The 19549-nt window shown below is 34.9% G+C and overlaps 1 protein-coding gene across 14 annotated transcripts in view; it reads right to left on the bottom strand.

Annotated features, from left to right (window-relative positions):
- Positions 1–19549, bottom strand: part of ST3GAL3 (ST3 beta-galactoside alpha-2,3-sialyltransferase 3) — a 209728-nt gene that overhangs the window by 115108 nt on the left and 75071 nt on the right. For all 14 annotated transcript variants that reach the window (XM_026707278.2, XM_087929769.1, XM_087929762.1 and 11 more), the window contains one exon: positions 6810–6902. In XM_026707278.2, the coding sequence (XP_026563063.1) occupies positions 6810–6902 (93 nt within the window). The remainder of the gene's footprint in view (positions 1–6809; positions 6903–19549) is intronic.

Here is a 19549-nt window from a genome sequence, read left to right as displayed (position 1 = left end):
AATTACAAAATCACAATCCAAAGGTAATTGTCTGTTTTCCTTTCCCCACCTGACAGTTTTGTGAGACTTTAAGTTGCTGTCCAAAGTACTTGAGCTGCAATGAAAGAACAGACAGAAGAGATCTGAATGGAATCTGGAGCATTCAACTGACAAAGCCTTCAATGCATAACATGTAGAGGCCCAACTCAATTTTTTTGTGGACTTTTACCAGATGAACTCATTGCAACTCTTACTTGATTAAAGCAAATGCATATAGGATACATTATTAATTGTCTGTATTTCTATTGACAAACCATGTGCCCAAATTTGTTCGTTTGTTTATTAGATTTCTATCCCACTTTTATTATTTTATAAGTAACCCAAAGTAACAAACATGCATAATATTCCTTTCTCCTCCTATTTTCCTCACAACAACAGCCTGTGAGGTTTGTTGGGCTGAGACAGAGAGTAACTGGTCCAAAGTTCCAGCTGGCTTTCAGGCTAAGGTAGAATTGGAACAAATAGTCGGCTGGCTTCTAAGTTAGCACCTTAAACCACTACACTGGCTCTCTTAAGAACCAAGCCTACACACATACATTCATATATAACTTAAGTATCACAGAGCAACAGCTTTTCCGAAATAATAATAACAACAATAACAACAACAACAATAATAATAGGGTTTTTGACCAATTCAGCATAGTAGAAAGTTCCTTTAACCATGAAATATTCCTGCTTCCATTTTTTTCATTCATACAAAACAGTGGTGGGATTCAAAAAAAATTACTACCAGTTCTGTGGGCATGGCTTGATGGGCGTGGCAGGGGAAGGATACTGTAAAGTCTCCATTCCCTCCCCACGCCACTAAGCTGCTTTCCAGCTCCATTCTCCTGTGCAGATCAACAAAAGAAGACCCAGCTGATCAGTTAGGACTCAAGAGGCAGAGAATAGATGAGGGCGGGGCCAATCAGAGGTGGTGTTCCGAACTACTCAAAATTTCCACTACCGGTTCTCCAGAACATGTTAGAACCTGCTGAATACCACCTCTGATACAAGATCCCTTTTCCTCACTATATAAATCCTCCAGACTCTAAATAATTTGGGGGAAATTACAATCGTTCTTGGTTAGCAGTAATAGCTTACCATATCTATGTTAGATTCATCCCCAAATGATTATCTTCCCTACATTTCTGACATAAAAGCATACATGACAGTAATTGATTGTACTGTTAGAACTAGAACTTAACAGCCAGAAATTAGGTGGACAATGTTGGCTGGTGAAATAAGGGTACAAATCTTGAAGCTCTGGAGTGTTATGAATTTCCCCTTTGCTTCTATAACCATATATACATGCAGGCATGGCCATGAAAGAGGGAGAATTAAACATGGATTCCCTCTGCCACATCTAGTATTTTCCAAGGTCTGGAAATCCCAATTTTTAAAATTATGTATAGCTAGAACTAGATGAAGCAAACTCGGGCCCTATCTCCCCTCTAGAGACCCTTTCGAGTGCCCAGCTAGGGACTTACACCAGGCATTTCACTGATCTAACTAACCTTTTTTCCTGTTGAAACATCAGAAAAACTAAACTTGCAAATCATGTGGAAAGTAGATGTATGGGTACAAATATCCTTTAAACTTCATTCCCACCCGGCTAGGCTATACCTAGTGGAATATTTAGTTTGAGTACTGTCTATTAGAGTAGTCCATTACTGGATGAGATTTTGGGACTTCTGTTTATACTTATTTTGAATATGAATTTCACAATGCCCAGAAGCTTTGAAACAGATTCTGGTTAAGTGCAGTTCACCCAAAAGAAAAATATAACATTTTTGTTCTAACAAAATCATTTACATGTTCTACATGTAAATGGAGATCAAAATATCTCCACTGCCTACCATTTGTATTTCTGATTATGCATCCACAGCTTCCATCCAGAATATATAGGACATATAGGATGACGTGAGCTTGTACAATGTTATGCATGCAATGAGCAATTAAATTTTATATAACTGTTCCTTAAAAAAACACATTCATTCAGTTATCTCTTTTTAGTTCATTTTAATCTATTTGACTCTTTCCCCAATAAACACCTTATAAAGAAAAACTTGAGACAAATCAATTCCTTGTAAGTTTTTCCATGAAAAAAAGGCAAAATGATAACTGCATAAAAATCATAGTACAAAATATTCAAATATGAAAAAACAGAAGATGCAATTAGCCACATTTTTAGCTATAGCCACATGTTAACATCTCTGCAGTTTTCTTGGCAAGTTTTTTCTTAAGTGGTTTGCCACTGCCTCCTTCCTAGGATGGGAGAAAGTGATTGGCCCAAGTTCTCACAGCTGGCTTTGTGCCCAAGAAGGTACTAGAATTCACAATTTCCAGATTTCTAGCTTGATGCCTTAACCACTACACCAAACAGTCTCATTTAACAGTTTAGATAAAGAAATATCTCTGAATCAATGACCCAACAGATCAGGGGTTGTCTAGTCAATATTTGTGTTTATCACCTCAGCAATTTCACAGTATTTCATTTTTTACAGTATATGTACAATGAAGTTGGATGAACATAATTGATGAATGAATTATACTTTGACTTCATAGTGTTTTAGAAAATAATTCCTGATATACTGAATTGCATGCCCAGTGTTGATAGTTTCTTAAAAGTGAGGGAATGCATTTGAACACATGCACATTGCACATTACTTTGGCATTCCACTGGCTTGCATATATTTCCACCTGCAATTCAAAATGCTGGTATTTATTATATTTTGTAATTTTAACTGTGGGCTGGCCACCAGCTTTCCTGGCTTCAAAACAATCTTGTATCAACTCATAAAAGTCATGTATTAGATTTAATTGTAGTCTGACTGCTTCTGAAAGCTATTGGTTGGAAGACTGGTTGACTAGCTTGTGGAATTGGCTACCACTGTGAGAAAAAGATTGCTGAACTAGATGGGCCAGGGATCTAATCCAGCAAGGTACTATTTATGTGTTTATGTTATTATGTACTATTAACATTTTATTGTTATGATTATAATACACTGAGAGTCTCTCCTGTGAAGCAGGCAAGTATTTAGTTATTTTAGATACTATTCTAGGGGGCACTTCAATGTTTCATTTAGAAATTTCAAGTATATTTCAAAATCTTTTATATTCATAGTCAGGACATCTAAACTTTTCTATTTTTATATGGAGAAGGGAAAACTGAAATCTAAGAGAAATATTTAAATAATCCAGAGTATACAAGAAAGAACATATGTGTTCTGAGGACCGGGTGCTATAGACCAAATCTAAATTATTATCAAACTGTCAAAATTGATGAGAGGCCTATTTTTCCATGAAACTACTCAATGTTACACGAATCAAGATAAAGTTAGAATTTAGGAGTAGGTGGTAGGTGAGATGAAATACTTATATACAGTTTATAACATCTCACAGCAACAACATGGAGTTTTGAAAATATGAACTTCCATTTGTCATAACAAAGCAGAGTGTATTTTAAATACATTAAACCATGATTGGTATCTTTTGTCTGAGAATGTAATTTAATCAGTTTGACTGAATATATAGAACAATACAGGAAGCTTCTGGTCATAAAAGCCATAAAATGAAGAAAATATGTCTGTAGGAAATTTTACTTTTAGGAGATAATGATTCAGAATCTGAGAAAATTCCTTTCCAGGTTAAATTTTAGTTCAAATGAGGCATGTTTTTCTACTTGTTATGTGTGCATTTCTCAGTTACAATCACAACCATGTGAAAAATGCAGTAATATTACAGACTTTCTTTTAGTTTCTGATTCATGATATGCCTTCCAGACTAAACAAACCCTGATAGGCATTTACTAGAACATCCACCTAGTCTAATATTTGCTGTAGAGAAATGTAAGTCTCTTGCAAAAGATTAGTAGGAAACCTCTACATTGCAATTAACACATAACACATAAACACATAAATGTAGGCCTCAAGTGCCCGTTATTTGTCTGAATACTATATAATACATATATTCCAATCTTGAAATATGGCATAGACACACACCAATCACTTTTTAGCAAGCATTTATCTTTATGTATTTAAAATCACTTAGCAGATTTTAAATGCTTTGCATATTATGAGGATAAGTTATAACCAAGAATTTGGTCGCTCTTTTCTTCCAAATCTATAATAGTCTTTTCAAAAGTGAAGTGATCACAAATTTATATAAAGTCTTTCCATATAATTATAAGCTTATTACTGTTTTGACAGATTTATTTAACTCCCTTCCTAATGGCTCTAAGCAGGAATTTGCCTATGCTATAGCATCTCCAATCATTAAATTAACTATTGTAAGTCAAGGACTACCTGTACTTGGTATCATATGCAAATATGCCCATCTTATTGGTCATTAATATCTTTATTTATAATCATATTAAAGGAAAGCATTCTTGGAATACTTTACCTTGCATATCTTTCCACTGTGAAAACTGTGTATTTCCCCTACTTTTTCACAGTATAAATCTACACTATATTCCAATTAAACTGGGAATGAGGAAGAGTTTCCACATACACTATAAAATGGATATACCATATCCAGATTAAGTTAATTAATTATTCTTCTTTTAACATTAATATGTAACTTTTCAATGATATAACACTTTCTAGATCTTGCAATCGTTGCTTTTGAGGATTTTGAGAAAACCAATTAATGTGAGAGACAGAAAGTTTATTTCTATACTCTGCCCTTGAAAAGCTTATATACTTGCTGGATAACACTGTCCTGGCAAATTTAGATAAACAGAGTTGTAAAACATCGCCATCAAAATACTAAATTGACTATCCCATGGGATCTTTTACTAGCATTTTAAAAAAATAGTTAAGATTCTGCAAGTCAACTCTATTTATTCATTTTGTGAATTTGGTAAATCTTCAACTTTCTAATAATTTATCAGCCAGTAAAAGATAATATTTTACACTGCCTGCTTTTCCTTCTTCCATCGTCATCAATTAAGAACATAATGCAGTTATGGTTAAGGGGACATCGCTATTAATTCAATCTTCCTCCAAATTACTATGTAGGAAATGGGGGAACAGAAAGCAAGAAAAGCTAATGACAAGGAATATAAGAATAAATAAATAAATGTAATTTAGAATAGATTCTGCATATCTTAATATGGTACATCAAATTGCAACTCTAATAGTATAATGTTCTATTATAATCTTGTGCGTCATTTGTCTTGTCCACTATATATCCATCTATAAAAGGAATAGCTATTACAGTCAGATCAGAGAAGGCTTGCAGGACATACAATAGAATCCATTATGATTCAGAAATTGTAGTCTACAAAGTGGTACTCATGGTTCTCACCAATAACTGTTGTTGTGGTCCTCAGGAATATTGTTGTTATCAACCTTAATCTATCCACTTTAGGCCTCTTTGTTAAAGTATATCGATGATAGTCTCCCATAATGTTGACTTTGGGCTGATAGCTAGATGTTTTCACCTTGTCAATTTAGGGACAAAAGACAGTGATTAATCCTAAATCACCACGACTGCTTTTGTGTACTGTACAAGGAGAACTACAACCTGGATCTCCCTTATTCTAACCAGCACCTTAATCACTACACCACACTGGCTTTCAATTGTGTTCTATGAATGTGCAAACAAAACAAACCAACAAGAAAGGCACAATAAAAAAAACCTTAGATATCACTAAATAGATTTATTTAGATTCCAGAGAACCAAAAGTGCTTTTGTTGACAGTGGATCCAAATGTTTTTGTGTTCACTAGGAAAACCAGGTAATTGACACAAAAAGACATCCAAAACAAATAAAACTATAAAATATAACGTGCTCCTATCATAGACCAGAAATATCACACCAAAAAGTGATTATACTGCAAATGTTCTCCCAAGGAAACTTATGTTGGAAAACATCACCAGCTGAGAATTGTATACTGGTATGTAATGCTCTTTTTTCAAGTTCAGAGAAGTGCAAAAGATCCTTATCATCCTTGATCCCGTATACTATAGAATAACCACATAGGCCTGGAGGTTCTCATAAAACAAAGAAAGCCAGACTTATTTACAGACAAAGGTCAAAAGCTGTTCTGCTGCAGCTGTTCTTAATGACCAAAAACTACCAATTAAAAAAAAAAAAGTTCAATTCAACAAATGGAAACATAGTAAGTCCATTAAAATGTCACTAATTTCTGACACAACCCATTCAATGAATGAAAACCCTTTTCCTGCCTTATTATTTCCAATTTCTTTCATATAATACCTGGCATCATACCCAAAAAATTCATTGAAAAAAACATTGAATATGATCATATAGCATTGTTGAATTAATTTAGAAGCATTTAAAATGGTCTGTGAAAACGTCAATTTTTACTCCTAATGTCCCCACAGTGATCTAGCCATACAATTTTCTTGCAAAAATATGAATGGTTTTGCCATTGCCTTCTACCATAATTTTTTGTTTAAAACATTCGCAGTCAAGTTTACAAACTTGATCCAACTCTAGCTATCATTTTCAAGATCAGCAGAGGATGCTATAACCTGCTGTGATTAATCATAGTATCATACAATAAAGTTGAAAGTTATATTATAACCTCTAAAATCCCCAACTAATACGATTAGAACATATGGGAATGTAAGGATAAAATGAAAAAAAAAATCTCATTTAGTTGTAGTCATTAGGTACATACACTGTTCCCTGTTTATTTTTGCATCATTAAAACAATATTGCATAGCTCTGAAATTCATTTTAACTAAGGTAAATATTTCATCACGTATTTAGGACATTATAGTAAGAAAATTAGGTATTACAAAGGATCAGTCACTTACTTTGGAAAGATGGCAGTCATCAAAGCAGAAGCATACCCAGGCTTGCAAACACCCTCTGACATATTACCGTATTTTGATACTAGCTCTGGAGGCCTGTAAAAAATAATATGTGTTATGATCATCCTAAGGAAAAAATAAAAAGTAGATCAATTAAATACTTTTATCATTAGTTTTTCTGAACAGCAGCAACAGGAACAGAAAAGTCTTATGAAATTAAAATAGGATGTCATCAAATTCTACCATGTGGCTTCAGGTATGTAGCATATTTCCTAGCTATTATTTGGACTCCAAAAATATAAAGAAAAATATTACCAAACTTTTTGTTGTGGTATTAGTATATAATACTATATTACTATGTAATTTTATTACTTTGTAAACCAGTAAACTAGTACTGAGTTTCATTTACTACTATGGAAATGTTATAATGCCATGATGGTGAACCTATGGCACATGTGCCGGAAGTGGCATGCAGAGCCATCTCTGCATGTACGCGAGCCATCACCCCAGCTCATTTCCACTGCGCATGCGGGGACGCCTCCTGCCAGCCAGCTGATTTTCGGGTATCTGCTGCGCATGTGCTGGGGGGCGGGGCACATGCAGGAGAAATGCGCACGTGCACAAGGGGCAGGGGACTGCAGGGGGTCCCACACACATGCGCAGGGGGTGGGTCACGTGGGGCGATCCTGCGCACATGGAGGTGGGGGTCACACAGGGGATTGTGCATGCAGTGCATGGGTGCAGGCACACCATGCACATGCGCATTTTCAGCACTTGACAACAAAAAGGTTAGCCATCACTGTTGTAATGCAATACTAGTACCGAATAGTAAATCTAACCAAGTTACTATAAATTTCTTCCACCGACTTTGAAAATGGAGAGGATGTATACCATAACTCCGACATGATTTCCTTTTATCATTTTCTAAGAGCTCAGTCTCTTGCACAATCAGTGGATATATAAGAACTCCTCGACTTACAACCACAATGGAGTCTTGTTGCTAAGTGAGACATTTGTTAAGTGAATTTTGCCCCACTTTATGACCTTTCTTGGCACAGTTGTTATGTGAACCACTGCAATTGTCAAGTTAGTACTATAATTGTTAAAGGCATCTGCCTTCCTCATTGACTTTACTTGTCAGAAGATCGCAAAAGGTGATCATGATCCCAGGACACTGCAACCGTTATAAATAAGAATTAATTGCTAACTGTCCAAATTTTGATCATGTGACCATGGGGATACTGCAACGGTCATAAGTATGAAAAATGGCCATAAGGCTTCCGGGTTGCCAGGCTTCGGCGACAGCAGGGATTTGCGTTTCCTCACGATCCCTGCTGTGCTCGCCGTCTTGGTGCCTCCGATCCAGATGAATTTGGAGGATAAGGCTGCCCTGTAGAGGCAGCCGAAGATAGGGAGGATCTGGGAAGGGGTTTGGGGGTGTCGCAGACCCCCTCCTCACCCAGCTTAACCTCCTTTTCTCAAGGCAGTGTAGCGGCGGTCAGCAATGGCCGCCACCAAGAAGCTGGCAGCTGGAAAAGATTGCGCTGGAGGAAGGAGGAGAAGGAAGATTTAAACTGTGAAAGTGTTGGCTGTACCGGGAAAATAACAGCTTCTAAAACCCTGGAGTGGAATTGTTTATTGCCTGAAAGATACATTGTATCCCTAAGAAGAGAGACAGCGGTGGAGAAAGCTGCTAAGGGAAACCTTTTTTTTTTTCTACTTACTCTCCCACCCCACAGAAGTATCAAATGCAGAACTGGAAAATGCATTCGGCACCCAAGATATTTTAACCTGAAAATTATCAGAGAAAGGTCTTTGGACTTTGGACTTAACATCCTCAGAAATTGGAAAGCCTGAATTGGAGGTATGGATTTCTGAGCGTTTAAAGGGAAATTGTTGTTGTAAGTGGGGGGAGAGGAAAAAAACTTTTTGGAGCAGAGCTTGAAAAAGGAGGAGACTACCTAGAATTTTAAAGAAAGATACATTTTAATGGGAACCTTTTGATCAATCAGTAACCCCATAAAGAGAAATTGAAGAGGGTAAAAAAAAAGTATTGAAAGAAACAATGGACTTTGGACTTTTTAGTGACTTTGGAATTCTTTTGGAATTACTCTTGATCAAAAATATTTGGGTGGTTGTTTTTGAAGAAATCTTTCTCTTCAGGATGGCATTGCTTTTGGATGAATTAAAAACTCAATACCAAAAATATAAGAAAGAAGAGCAAGATGGAAAAGATTCTTGGGGCACTCTTTTTCAATTTTTAGAAATGGCGTTACGCACCTATGAAAAATTGACAACACAGCAGGACGACTGGAACAAAGAAGAAGAAGAAGCCATTTTGGATGAGCAATGGGTTCACTTTGGGGAGGAGGAGGAAGAGGAAAAGAAAAAGGGGATTTTAAGGGTAGAGAAAACAATCCAAAAAGAGAAAAATGAGATGAAAGCTGGATATAAGGTTAGAAAACAACAGAAAGTGAGTAAGCAGAAGAAGAAAAGTGGGGAGGAGAGACAAGGGGGGAAAAAAGGCAAGGAGAAAAATAAACAAATGAGAAAGGAGGGGATGAAAAACCTTAATGCTCGGAAGCAAGACAAAATCTATTTAGAGACAATGGGTAAATTTAAATGAAAAAGGGATTCTGGAAGGTACATAAAAGTGTGATTTTCTATGTGTATTCAGAGTAGAATGTGTATTAGTATGTATGATTTGCTCTTTTATGGTATTCCTGGTGGGTTATAGGCTTATATTTTGTAATTTTAGCCTATTTGCTTTTCTCATAAAGTTTTTTTTTTCTGTAATTTTAGAATGTACTAACCAGAATCTCAATATAATTTAAGTGTTATATTAAGTATTGTGAAGTTAGGGAAAAGAGTTAAAGGTGTTACTCCAATTAGTCTACAGGAGAGTATATTTAAAGAAAAAAGATGAATGGATAACTGTAAAAGAACAGACAAAAAATGTTAAGTACTATGAATTGTATTGAGATAAGATAAATAAAATATAATTAAGAAAGATAAAAGAGGGAAGAAGTTATACAGAAAATTGAAAATGGTAATAAGATATGGATTGACATATAAAGTAAATATTGTTTTTGAATTTGTGTCTGTGCGAAGAGTTTTAACCCGGGATTAAGCAGCTTTCAGAAATGAGGCTTTTTATGTTCTATGTTATGTATGTTTTGACTATTGTTTTTTTTAAAGGGCAAAAATTTTTGATTAGTAAGAAATATAATCTGGATAACAGAATGAAAAGGAGAAATTGGGATAGGATATGAAGATGAGCAGATAATGTAAATGCACATATTATATTTGGCACGTTTTATTGGTTCCTCCAGAAAGATTCTTTATTTTAATATGCCTTGATTATTTGTATGTTTTGTAAAGTCAACAAAATTTGTTCTTTTTAAAAAAAACAAAAACAAAAGCTAAAATAAGTCAGAGGAAAATAGAAGTGTGATGATTGAATAGCAGATGAACTAGAAAAGTAACGTTATTGAATAAGAGTAAAGAGAAATAATGTGAAATCTGTAAAAATGAAATTTATATGTTTACATTGAAATGAGATAAATTAGAAAAATGTGATATAAAAGAAAAAAGAAAAATGGCCATAAGTCACTTTTTTCAGTATCATAACTTTGAATGGTCACTAAATTAACTGTTGTAAGTCAAGGCTACCTGTATAAAAGACTGAATTTATATTCCAAATGAGTACAGTTACTATGGTGAAAACACAACTATTTTTGTCAGCTTCTTTTTCTATCTGTAGTCTTCATATAGTCAAAGACCTATGAATAATGAATGTATAACTTTCCCCAAATTTCAGTGCAAAATTTGAGTATAAACAGGAATAACAGTATTATTCATATAGAGGATGTTTAGAGAAAATCTGCTTCTTCACAGTATTCATGCATGACAAAGGAACCCAAAGTTTGAAGCCTGCATTTCCCAAACTGATGCTCTCCAGCACATTTAAACCACATTTGGACAATGGAAATGCAAGTAATGAGAAAGTCTGAAGTTAAAATTTAAATTATACTTAAGATAATATTCTTCTTTAAGATTTTTGGCTTTGGATACTTCCCTTAGCTATTATACGGTGTCCTGAGGATACCATTTAGACTTAAACAAATGCATTTAAGATATTGGCTAAAAAATATCTTTGTGTTTTCTTTCATTCATGGCAGTCTGATGGTCCTATTTGAGGAACAAATAACCAGTCTGGCAAATAAAGACACAATTGTATCTCAAGCTAAGTAGAAGTAGACTTATTGTTTTTCTAAGTATAATAAATAGTTCATATTTTGAGATGTCACAAGCAAAAATAAGTTTGCAGCCAACCACAACTACCAGTGCAGTTACTCAAGAGTTATCACATACCCCCATTTTGGCCAGTCTTGGCCAGTCTTTTATATTTCTCATTCCATGCAGTTTTATCCATTTGGTATATTTATGTGTCTGGATCTATTCATTACCAGACATGGTAATGATAGGGCCAACTGGGACATTTATAGCCACCTTAGTGTATAGTTACAAACTTGGATCAACAACATGCTTCAGAAGAAAAAGCAAAGACTCTTCCTCTTTTGTAATTGAAAGGATTACAGGTAGTCCTCGAGATACGACTATAATGGAGCCTGTCCATTACATGTTGCATGTTGCATCAGTCGTTAGGTGATACATCTCACCTAATGACCCTCCCATCCCTGCTCTCCCCGATGAATTATAAAATAACTGTGCGGGTTGTTAAATGGAGAATGGGGTGCCTCCTGGGTGGGAGAAGCTGTTGGAGACTTATTACAGGCCCAGGCTCGGGGGACAAACTGCTTCGTTTTGCTGCCTTGCAGTGGAGATCTCTCTAAGGAAGAAAATGAAGCAGTTTATCTGGTGGCCGCCATTTTGGCCTCACCCATTTGTGGGCTGGGACAAAATGGTGGCTGCATTTGGGTCACTGCTGCATGGCCCAGAGACAAACTGCATTGTTTTGCTGCAGAAGCTTTCTGTGGTGTTCAGAAGTTTCTGTAGCATTGTACAAACCTTCCTAAGGCAGTAAAATGAAGCCGTTTCTTTGGCAGCAACCATTTTGTCCTTGCCCACAAGCAGGTGGACAAAATGGGAGCCACATTTAGATTGCCAACACTTAGCTCAGAGACACATGGCCTACCCTGTTTCCCCGATATGAGGTCCAGAGAGTTTCAGAAGGAAGTGTGGGGCATGATGGATGTGTGGGGAGCAGGCCCAAACACTGCAGGGTCCTGGTGTACCGGGATGTGTGGAGAGAGGCAGGAGGGCACTGCCGCAACCCTGTGTGGGGTTGTAAGGATGAATGACTGCCAGTATGTGGAAGCCATCATAACTTTATAATGTTAGACTTCCCCCCAAAAAAAGCTATATACAACTTCAAAATTATGATAGCTGCTGCATAATTTCAAATGTTTGTTAAATGGCTTGTCGTACCTTGAGGATTATCTGTATGCAATTAATAAAATTATTACACAAATCCTATCACTTGTAAGATCTGACCATAAAACCCAAAAACATTGGTAGAACCGCTTATACCATAATTTAGGGGAGGCATAGAATTCTTCAGAATATTTCTGCTTTTTGTGTTTTTTTATTTTCATTTTGCCTAAAAATTGAAGCTTCTGACCACAGAAAAAATTGCTAAAGGAGGTGAATGTAGAATGATTAGAAAGCTTAATTTTCAAACCATAACAATTTTTAAATTTTTGCTTCATAAAATAAGATTTTATAAATGCTATGTTAAAGTACAGTGATATAACATTTTTTTTACCAGTACAGGAAATCTGCTGCTGTTACATCCAGCCTCTACTTAAAAGCTTTTTGTGAAAACTAAAGTTCACCATTTAAAAGCAGGTTTTATTATTACTATAAAATTCATATTGTCATACATTTTTAAAAAAGAGGTTTAGAACAAAAAACCTTATTTTGCATATACTTGAGCCTACTGGATTTGTTCTTCAATATAAAGAATCACTAATAACACTCTTACAATATGTCCACTCCGTTTCCAAATTTAAAATAATAAACAAAATTCCTTAAATCTCTTGAAATAGATTTTTATGTTCTTATATCATGAGATTTTAATTTAATTGTTTATTAAAGAGTTTTGACAGGAAAAATGCCCAGAGTAATATGTGAACTCATTCAGGGGACTCCATCATGAGCTATGAATACTTCAATGTGCTTCAGAATCCTCATGAGTGCAGCTCCTACTACTTATTGAAACAAATATACCTTTTTTAGGTTTTTGCCTGAAAAAAGATATAGCTGCTTTAAGAGTTATACTAACCTGTAATTAATTCTCAATCATCTAACTTTCATAAAACTTCGAATAAATTCTAACTGTACCTTGTTATATCATTGTGGGGAAGATTATGTTTCCTTATTATTTACAGTTGTTATAGTGGGATATTTTTGCCACTCAAAAAAATAAGAGCAGTATCTTGTTCCTAACTTTCTGCCCTGCCCTCTGAAAGTTAATTTGCTGTTGTGGGAATCTACTGTAGCAGTTGTATTAACATGTTGTGTGAACAAGTTATTTTTTAATCCAAATAATATGGCTGACTGGATATAAACATGTCAACTGAACATAGCAAACACATTCTATTAATTCAGATTTATGATTTAGCATGTTATATGAACTCAGCCAGTATTTATCTGCACCAGTGGAAATATCATAGTAGAAGAATATGCAATTATGAATAAATGTATCCAAATATTTCTATTGTTCATTAATTTTTCGTTGATGTAACTTGGTTCTACTGTCAATTTATGGTCTCTATACATTTTCTTCCTTTTTAAAAATTGACCGCTAGTTATCTCCTAGCTCCCTAAAACAGATAAAGCACATGATATGTCACATACCATTTTGAATACTACTACATCTCAGACAAGATATTTCTCCACTGGGATGATATTACCTTTGTGTAATTTAGGAATTCCAAATAATGTTGTCTAATAGGCCATTTTGTGTTACTCAAGGTTTTATATGTCTCATCTCCATTCTTCACTGGCTTCCACAAAACAAACCTGTTCTATGCCTGGATTAGGATTATTACATTCAAACATTTTGGGGGAATAGAATTTTGGGCAGTAGCTTTAAAGATATTTCATTATTCCAGCACATTTTCCAATTCTAACTCATTTAGATGATACCATATTGAAAGAGATCTGCCCTCCCACAACTGTACTTCAACAATGAAACAAGACTTAACAGAAACACAAGCCATCACTGATACTAATTCATATTAATTGTTATTCTCAATTCAGTGGATTTTTAAAATTCCTTACCACTACCAGTCATATTGCCATGCTGGTACAAAAGTCACCCAACAGTATGTTTTATTAATCTTTTCCACTTTCTGTCAAACATAAGTCTACAATCCATAAACTTCATCTCACTATTAAAATGATGTATTCCAACCTATTTAAAAGTAGTTAAGATTTCCATTGTTATCACAACCTACATTTTATTACATCTTTATCCTCTATTTCTGTCATGCCATGCCTCCAATTTAAGCTACTGTGAAAATAATATAGCCGAATTTATATACAAACCCATAATATAAAGAAAAGTCAGATGCTGATTTAAATTACTTTGGCATTAATAAAAGGATGAAAAGAGGTATTTTGGTTGTTTATGCATGCCATGAGTTTACACTAAATTTATATATTGATGAAACCCAAAGTCATATGGCAGACAAAATAAAAATAAAAATTTCAGCATTAATTAATAAGTAAATGCATCCAGAATAGAATAATGAAACATATTTTAATAGCAGCTTGATCTGTTTTTCACAAATTAAACCCAAAATCTCTTATCAAATGAAGAAGACTTAAGTCATGGGATGTGACAAAATTACTTAACTGCACATTGGTGAACAGTTAAAACAATTGCATATTTGCAGGGAAATTCTAACTATTAAAAAAAAATCAAAATATTTAATTCTTCCAATGCAGATTCTTCACCATTAATTTGAGATTGTCCCATAAAGAACATTCTGTGCAAATTTGTTAGATCTGCATATATAAGAATATATCAAGTGAATTATTCTGCATATACTTTGACCTAACAGGAATTTCCTCTTCTATATTTTATTTTCGCTCACCTCGATCTCATTCCTCCTTTTTTCCTTTTACAAGCGCAAGCCTACATTCTATCTGCTCTTTTGCTGATTGGAATGTTGACCAATCCCCTTGTTAGAATTTCCCTAGTTTGATATAAAGGAAAAAATAAAGATGTTAAACACATCAAACAGCTTTATTTGGTAAGTTTTAGTACTGGCTCTGCGTGCTCTAGTTTCATGGGGATGTCAAGCAGATTCTGACCAGTTCTGGAGAACCAGTAGCAGAAATTTTGAGTAATTTGGGAAACCAGCAAATACCACTTCTGACTGGAGATTTTGCAGTATCCTTCCCTTGCCGCACCCATCAAGCCACACCCACAGAACCGGAAGTAAAAAAAATATGAATCCCACCACTGATGTCAAGGTATTATCCTTCACTGGTAACCCTTCCATATTTTTCTACCACTTATTTTTCCTTACCACCATAACATCAGGAATTGCAAAATACCAGCCGTAAGAGTGGTCTATCTGAAATGTACTTATACTTTTCCAGTCCAAATATTATTTAATGGCAAAGTGTTGTGGGATGATGTCAGGGCTTTACACAAGAGCTTGGCAGTAAATCACAGGTCTCTAGATGTATAACTCTGATTTCCATTTCCAGCCAGATTTGGAAGCTGATTCCAAGACATGATTCAACTAGATTCAAAACTTCACTCCAGACAAGAATGAAGCCAAATTGCCCACAGCATGGCAAAGAAAGGCAGGCATAGATATAGGCATTGGTATTGGGACAGAGACAACAAAAGAGACAGGGATATGGTTTTGTTGGATGCATCGGGGAAGGACAGATAAGGCAATGAATTTTGGTTTGATTGCTTTACTTTTTTTTCTTTTTCTTTTGCTTATGTTTTTAAGATTGGCAGCCACATACAATAGATAGATAGATAGATAGATAGATAGATAGATAGATAGATAGATAGATAGATAGATAGATAGATAGATAGAGACACTCCATAGTTTAAACTCTAGGTTTATCTCTCCCTGCTTCTGAATTAACAAATACTTAGCATATCTATTAATGGTTTTTGGAAGCAGCTGTCATAAATGTACATAAGAGCTTTTTCTAGCCTAGGAATTGCTATTTTTACCTCAGCAGTCTCCGTCCTTAGATGAGGTGCCAGTTGCCAGGCTGTTTAAAGAAGAATGCACTGTGCTATAGACAAATAATTATTTAACAATTATATACTGTAATGGTTTTTGCTCACTGAAAACAGCCAGTTATTAAGCTGAATTCTCCCTATTTTCAAGAAACAAGTTAAAACTATTTTTTTCACTCAGACCTTTTAAACTAGTTTTTATTTTATATTTTAATATGATTTACAGACTTCGAAGAAGCAGATTAGGAGGAGCATTGATGCTTTTGAACTTTGTTATTGGACAAGACTTGTGAAAGCACCGTGATCAACCAAAACACCAAACCAATGAACAAATGAACCTAGAGTTCTCACTTTGAGGTATAGGTGACCTGGTTGAAATTATTGTATTTCAACTCATTATGAAAAGAGCTTGATCTCTGGAAAAGTCTCTAGTGCTGGGGAAAATGGAAAAAAAGAAAAAGAAGTCAACTAGCACCAAGATGGATGGATTCAGTTACACCGGCAATGGGTACAAAGTTGGAAGACCTGAAAGACCAGGTTAAGGACAGATCATCACAAAGAAAAATTATTTATGCCATCCCTTAGAAGTGAAAACAACTTAATAGTACATAATCAATCAAAATTATGATTTAACTGTCCCATTTTATGATGGGCCTAATAGAAAAATGAGCTTTACCCACAAAATCATTACTGTATTTGTGAACTAAGAGGAAAGATTATCTTGCACTCTGAGAAGATTCTTGAATGTGATAAGAGGTACAACAGCTGCAAACATAAGTACCTTTGAAGATTAGCATTAACTTGAGTGGGGCTTTTTCTCTGCTGGATTTAAAAAAAACAATGTTTTTTAGTCATTCATCCCTTTTTTAGAGCAAACATCTAGAAAACAAAAATTGGAGTTTTAATGATGATGTGTATTTTTACAGCCCTATCCTTACTTCATATTTATCCTATTTTGTTCCCTCCCTTTTTTTCCTTTTCTTCTCAGTGAAGCTGCCTTATGTCCATTGTAGTGTGTGTGTATTGTATATACTATATTTTTGGCACCATAAAATGCTCCGGACTATAAGATGCACATTAGCTTTATAGGAGGAAAACAAGAAGAAAAATCTGCCTCTGCCTTCCAGCATATATCCAGTATTCATCTGGCTAGCGCCCTTGCAGCAACAGCAAACAGCCTGGTCAACTTCAGCACGTTATTGCAGCATGTGGCTTGTCAGGGCTCCGCTGTGTTGCACCCACCACCAGTCAACTGAGCTGAGCTGCTGCCGCCACCAGGAATGCTAGAGCCGATGCTGCCAAGCAGCTGATTGGCAGTTGGATCAGCCTCCTGGAATACCGGCCCATATTCTAAGCGGTGGGGATCGTCACTGCTGCCTATCACTGCTCGGCGGCAAACAGGCAGCGGAAATTGGGCAGCAGTGAATGGGCGGCAGTGAATGGGCAGTAACAATAAGGTGACAGTGAATGGGTTGCAAAGGGGTGGCGTTGGCAATCCCCGCCACCTAGAACAGCTGATTGGCGATATTCTGGGAGGCCGATCCAACTACCAATCAGCTTTTTGGGGGGAAGTGTGTCATACAGTGCGAAAAATGTGGTATACTGTATATATAAAAGAGTGAATGTTTGGTTTATAAATGGCAAATCAAATTTATAAATGCTCTGTTTTGATGAGTAATTGTTAATTGCATGATGACGATGATAATTCTTGTTTCCCCAGTTTGGAATGTGCCTTCTGGAAGATATAGATGCACATATTGTAGTGATTTAGAGGCATACATTTATCAGAAGGAGTAAGGACTTATTTCCAGTGAAGATAACGAAGTTGGCAAAATGGGGAAGTGAAGATTCAGTTCTGAGCTATCAATTACTTTGATATTTTAGATGGAAAGATAAGAGTGTCAATCAAATAATCAATAAACAAATAAAGAAAACACAATAATCTGTCAGCAACATTAAAAGCAGTCATATTCAAAGTTGACATTGGCTACATGTCAGATTGTTTATAATGTTCTACCTAATTTTCTCTTTCTGTCACAAAAGAATTCAGATGTAAATGTATATCTACTACTCCAGCTAATTCTACTTCTCCCAAGAAACTTTCCACCCTATTTTGAATATTCAGTATTTTAACCTGGGGCACTTTATTTTGGTACCCAAACTATCAATACCTTGAGGTGAAGTCAACTGTACCCTCTTTAAGTACACTGTGTTTATGTGTGTATGTGTGTGTGTGTATGTGTGTGTGTGTACTTATACATATACATATCTCTACGTATACGTATGACTTACGATCACAATTGAGGCTAAAATTTTTGTTGCTAAGTGAAACATTTGTTAAGTGAATTTTACCCCATTTTATGAACTTTTGTATCACAGTTATTAAGTGAATCACTGCAATTGTTAAATTAATAACACAGTTGTTAAGTGAATCTGGCTTCTACATTGACTTTGTTGTAAGAAGGTTGCAAAAGATGATTACATGTCTCTGCGACACTGCAACATTCATAAATATGAGCCAGTTGCCAAGCATCCAAATTTTTTTTTTTTGAACAAATTTTATTAATTTTTAAAGACATACAAAACATAAAACATAAGAACATAAAACCTCTTTTCTGAAAGTTATTTGTAAATTTTAACAAAACAAATAAAACATTTTATACACCATTGACACATCTCCTTATAAACACATACATATCCTTTCAAGTTGCACATTATTTCTCCCTTTACTTTTATTCAGTTATATTTCTTTTCTATATTTATCTATTTTATATGTTTTTATTCACTATACTTATTTCTTCTTCTAACTTGCTTTATTCTCTTCTATCTTTTATTCTCAATTGTCCTCTTCTAACATTCCTCCAAGGTTTTATTAACTCAATCAAACATAAACACACAAAAACACAAAACATAGAAACATAAAAAACATCTTTTCTGAAAGTTGCTTAGTCCCGGGTTACAACTCTTCGTACAGGCACAAATTCAAATTCATATTCATTTTGTATACCATTCCATATCTTATTACCATTTTCAATTTTCTATATAGCTTCTCATCTCTTTTAAATTTTCTTAGTTTTGTTTTATTTATCTCATCTCAATTCAAATCATAATATTTATTATTCTTTGTCTGTTCTGTTTCCAGCTATCCATTTATCTTTCTTCTTTAAACAAAACTTCTCCTGTACACTAATTGAAGTATGACGCCTTTATCTCTTTCCCCTACATTTATAATACTTAATATAAAATACACAGCTTACATTGGGATTCTGTTTGGTACATTCTAAAATTATACAATGTTATCAATGCCAATACAAATCTATTCATTAATATTAATATTCATTTATATCTTAAACACTTAACACATTACTTTTCAATTAAATATCATACTTTTATGGGAATACCTATTTTCCATGATCGTTTTCCCCCCCACATCACATATTTTAAATCATTGTTTCGTTAAAATGTTCCCCCTTCTCCTACTCCAATTCTCCCGTTTATT

This window comes from Pseudonaja textilis, chromosome 3, assembly GCF_049901715.1.
Source record: "Pseudonaja textilis isolate UNSWEBS1 chromosome 3, rPseTex1.2, whole genome shotgun sequence".
NCBI classification, from domain to species: domain Eukaryota; kingdom Metazoa; phylum Chordata; class Lepidosauria; order Squamata; family Elapidae; genus Pseudonaja; species Pseudonaja textilis.
This window is presented reverse-complemented; position numbering and strand designations above follow the sequence as displayed.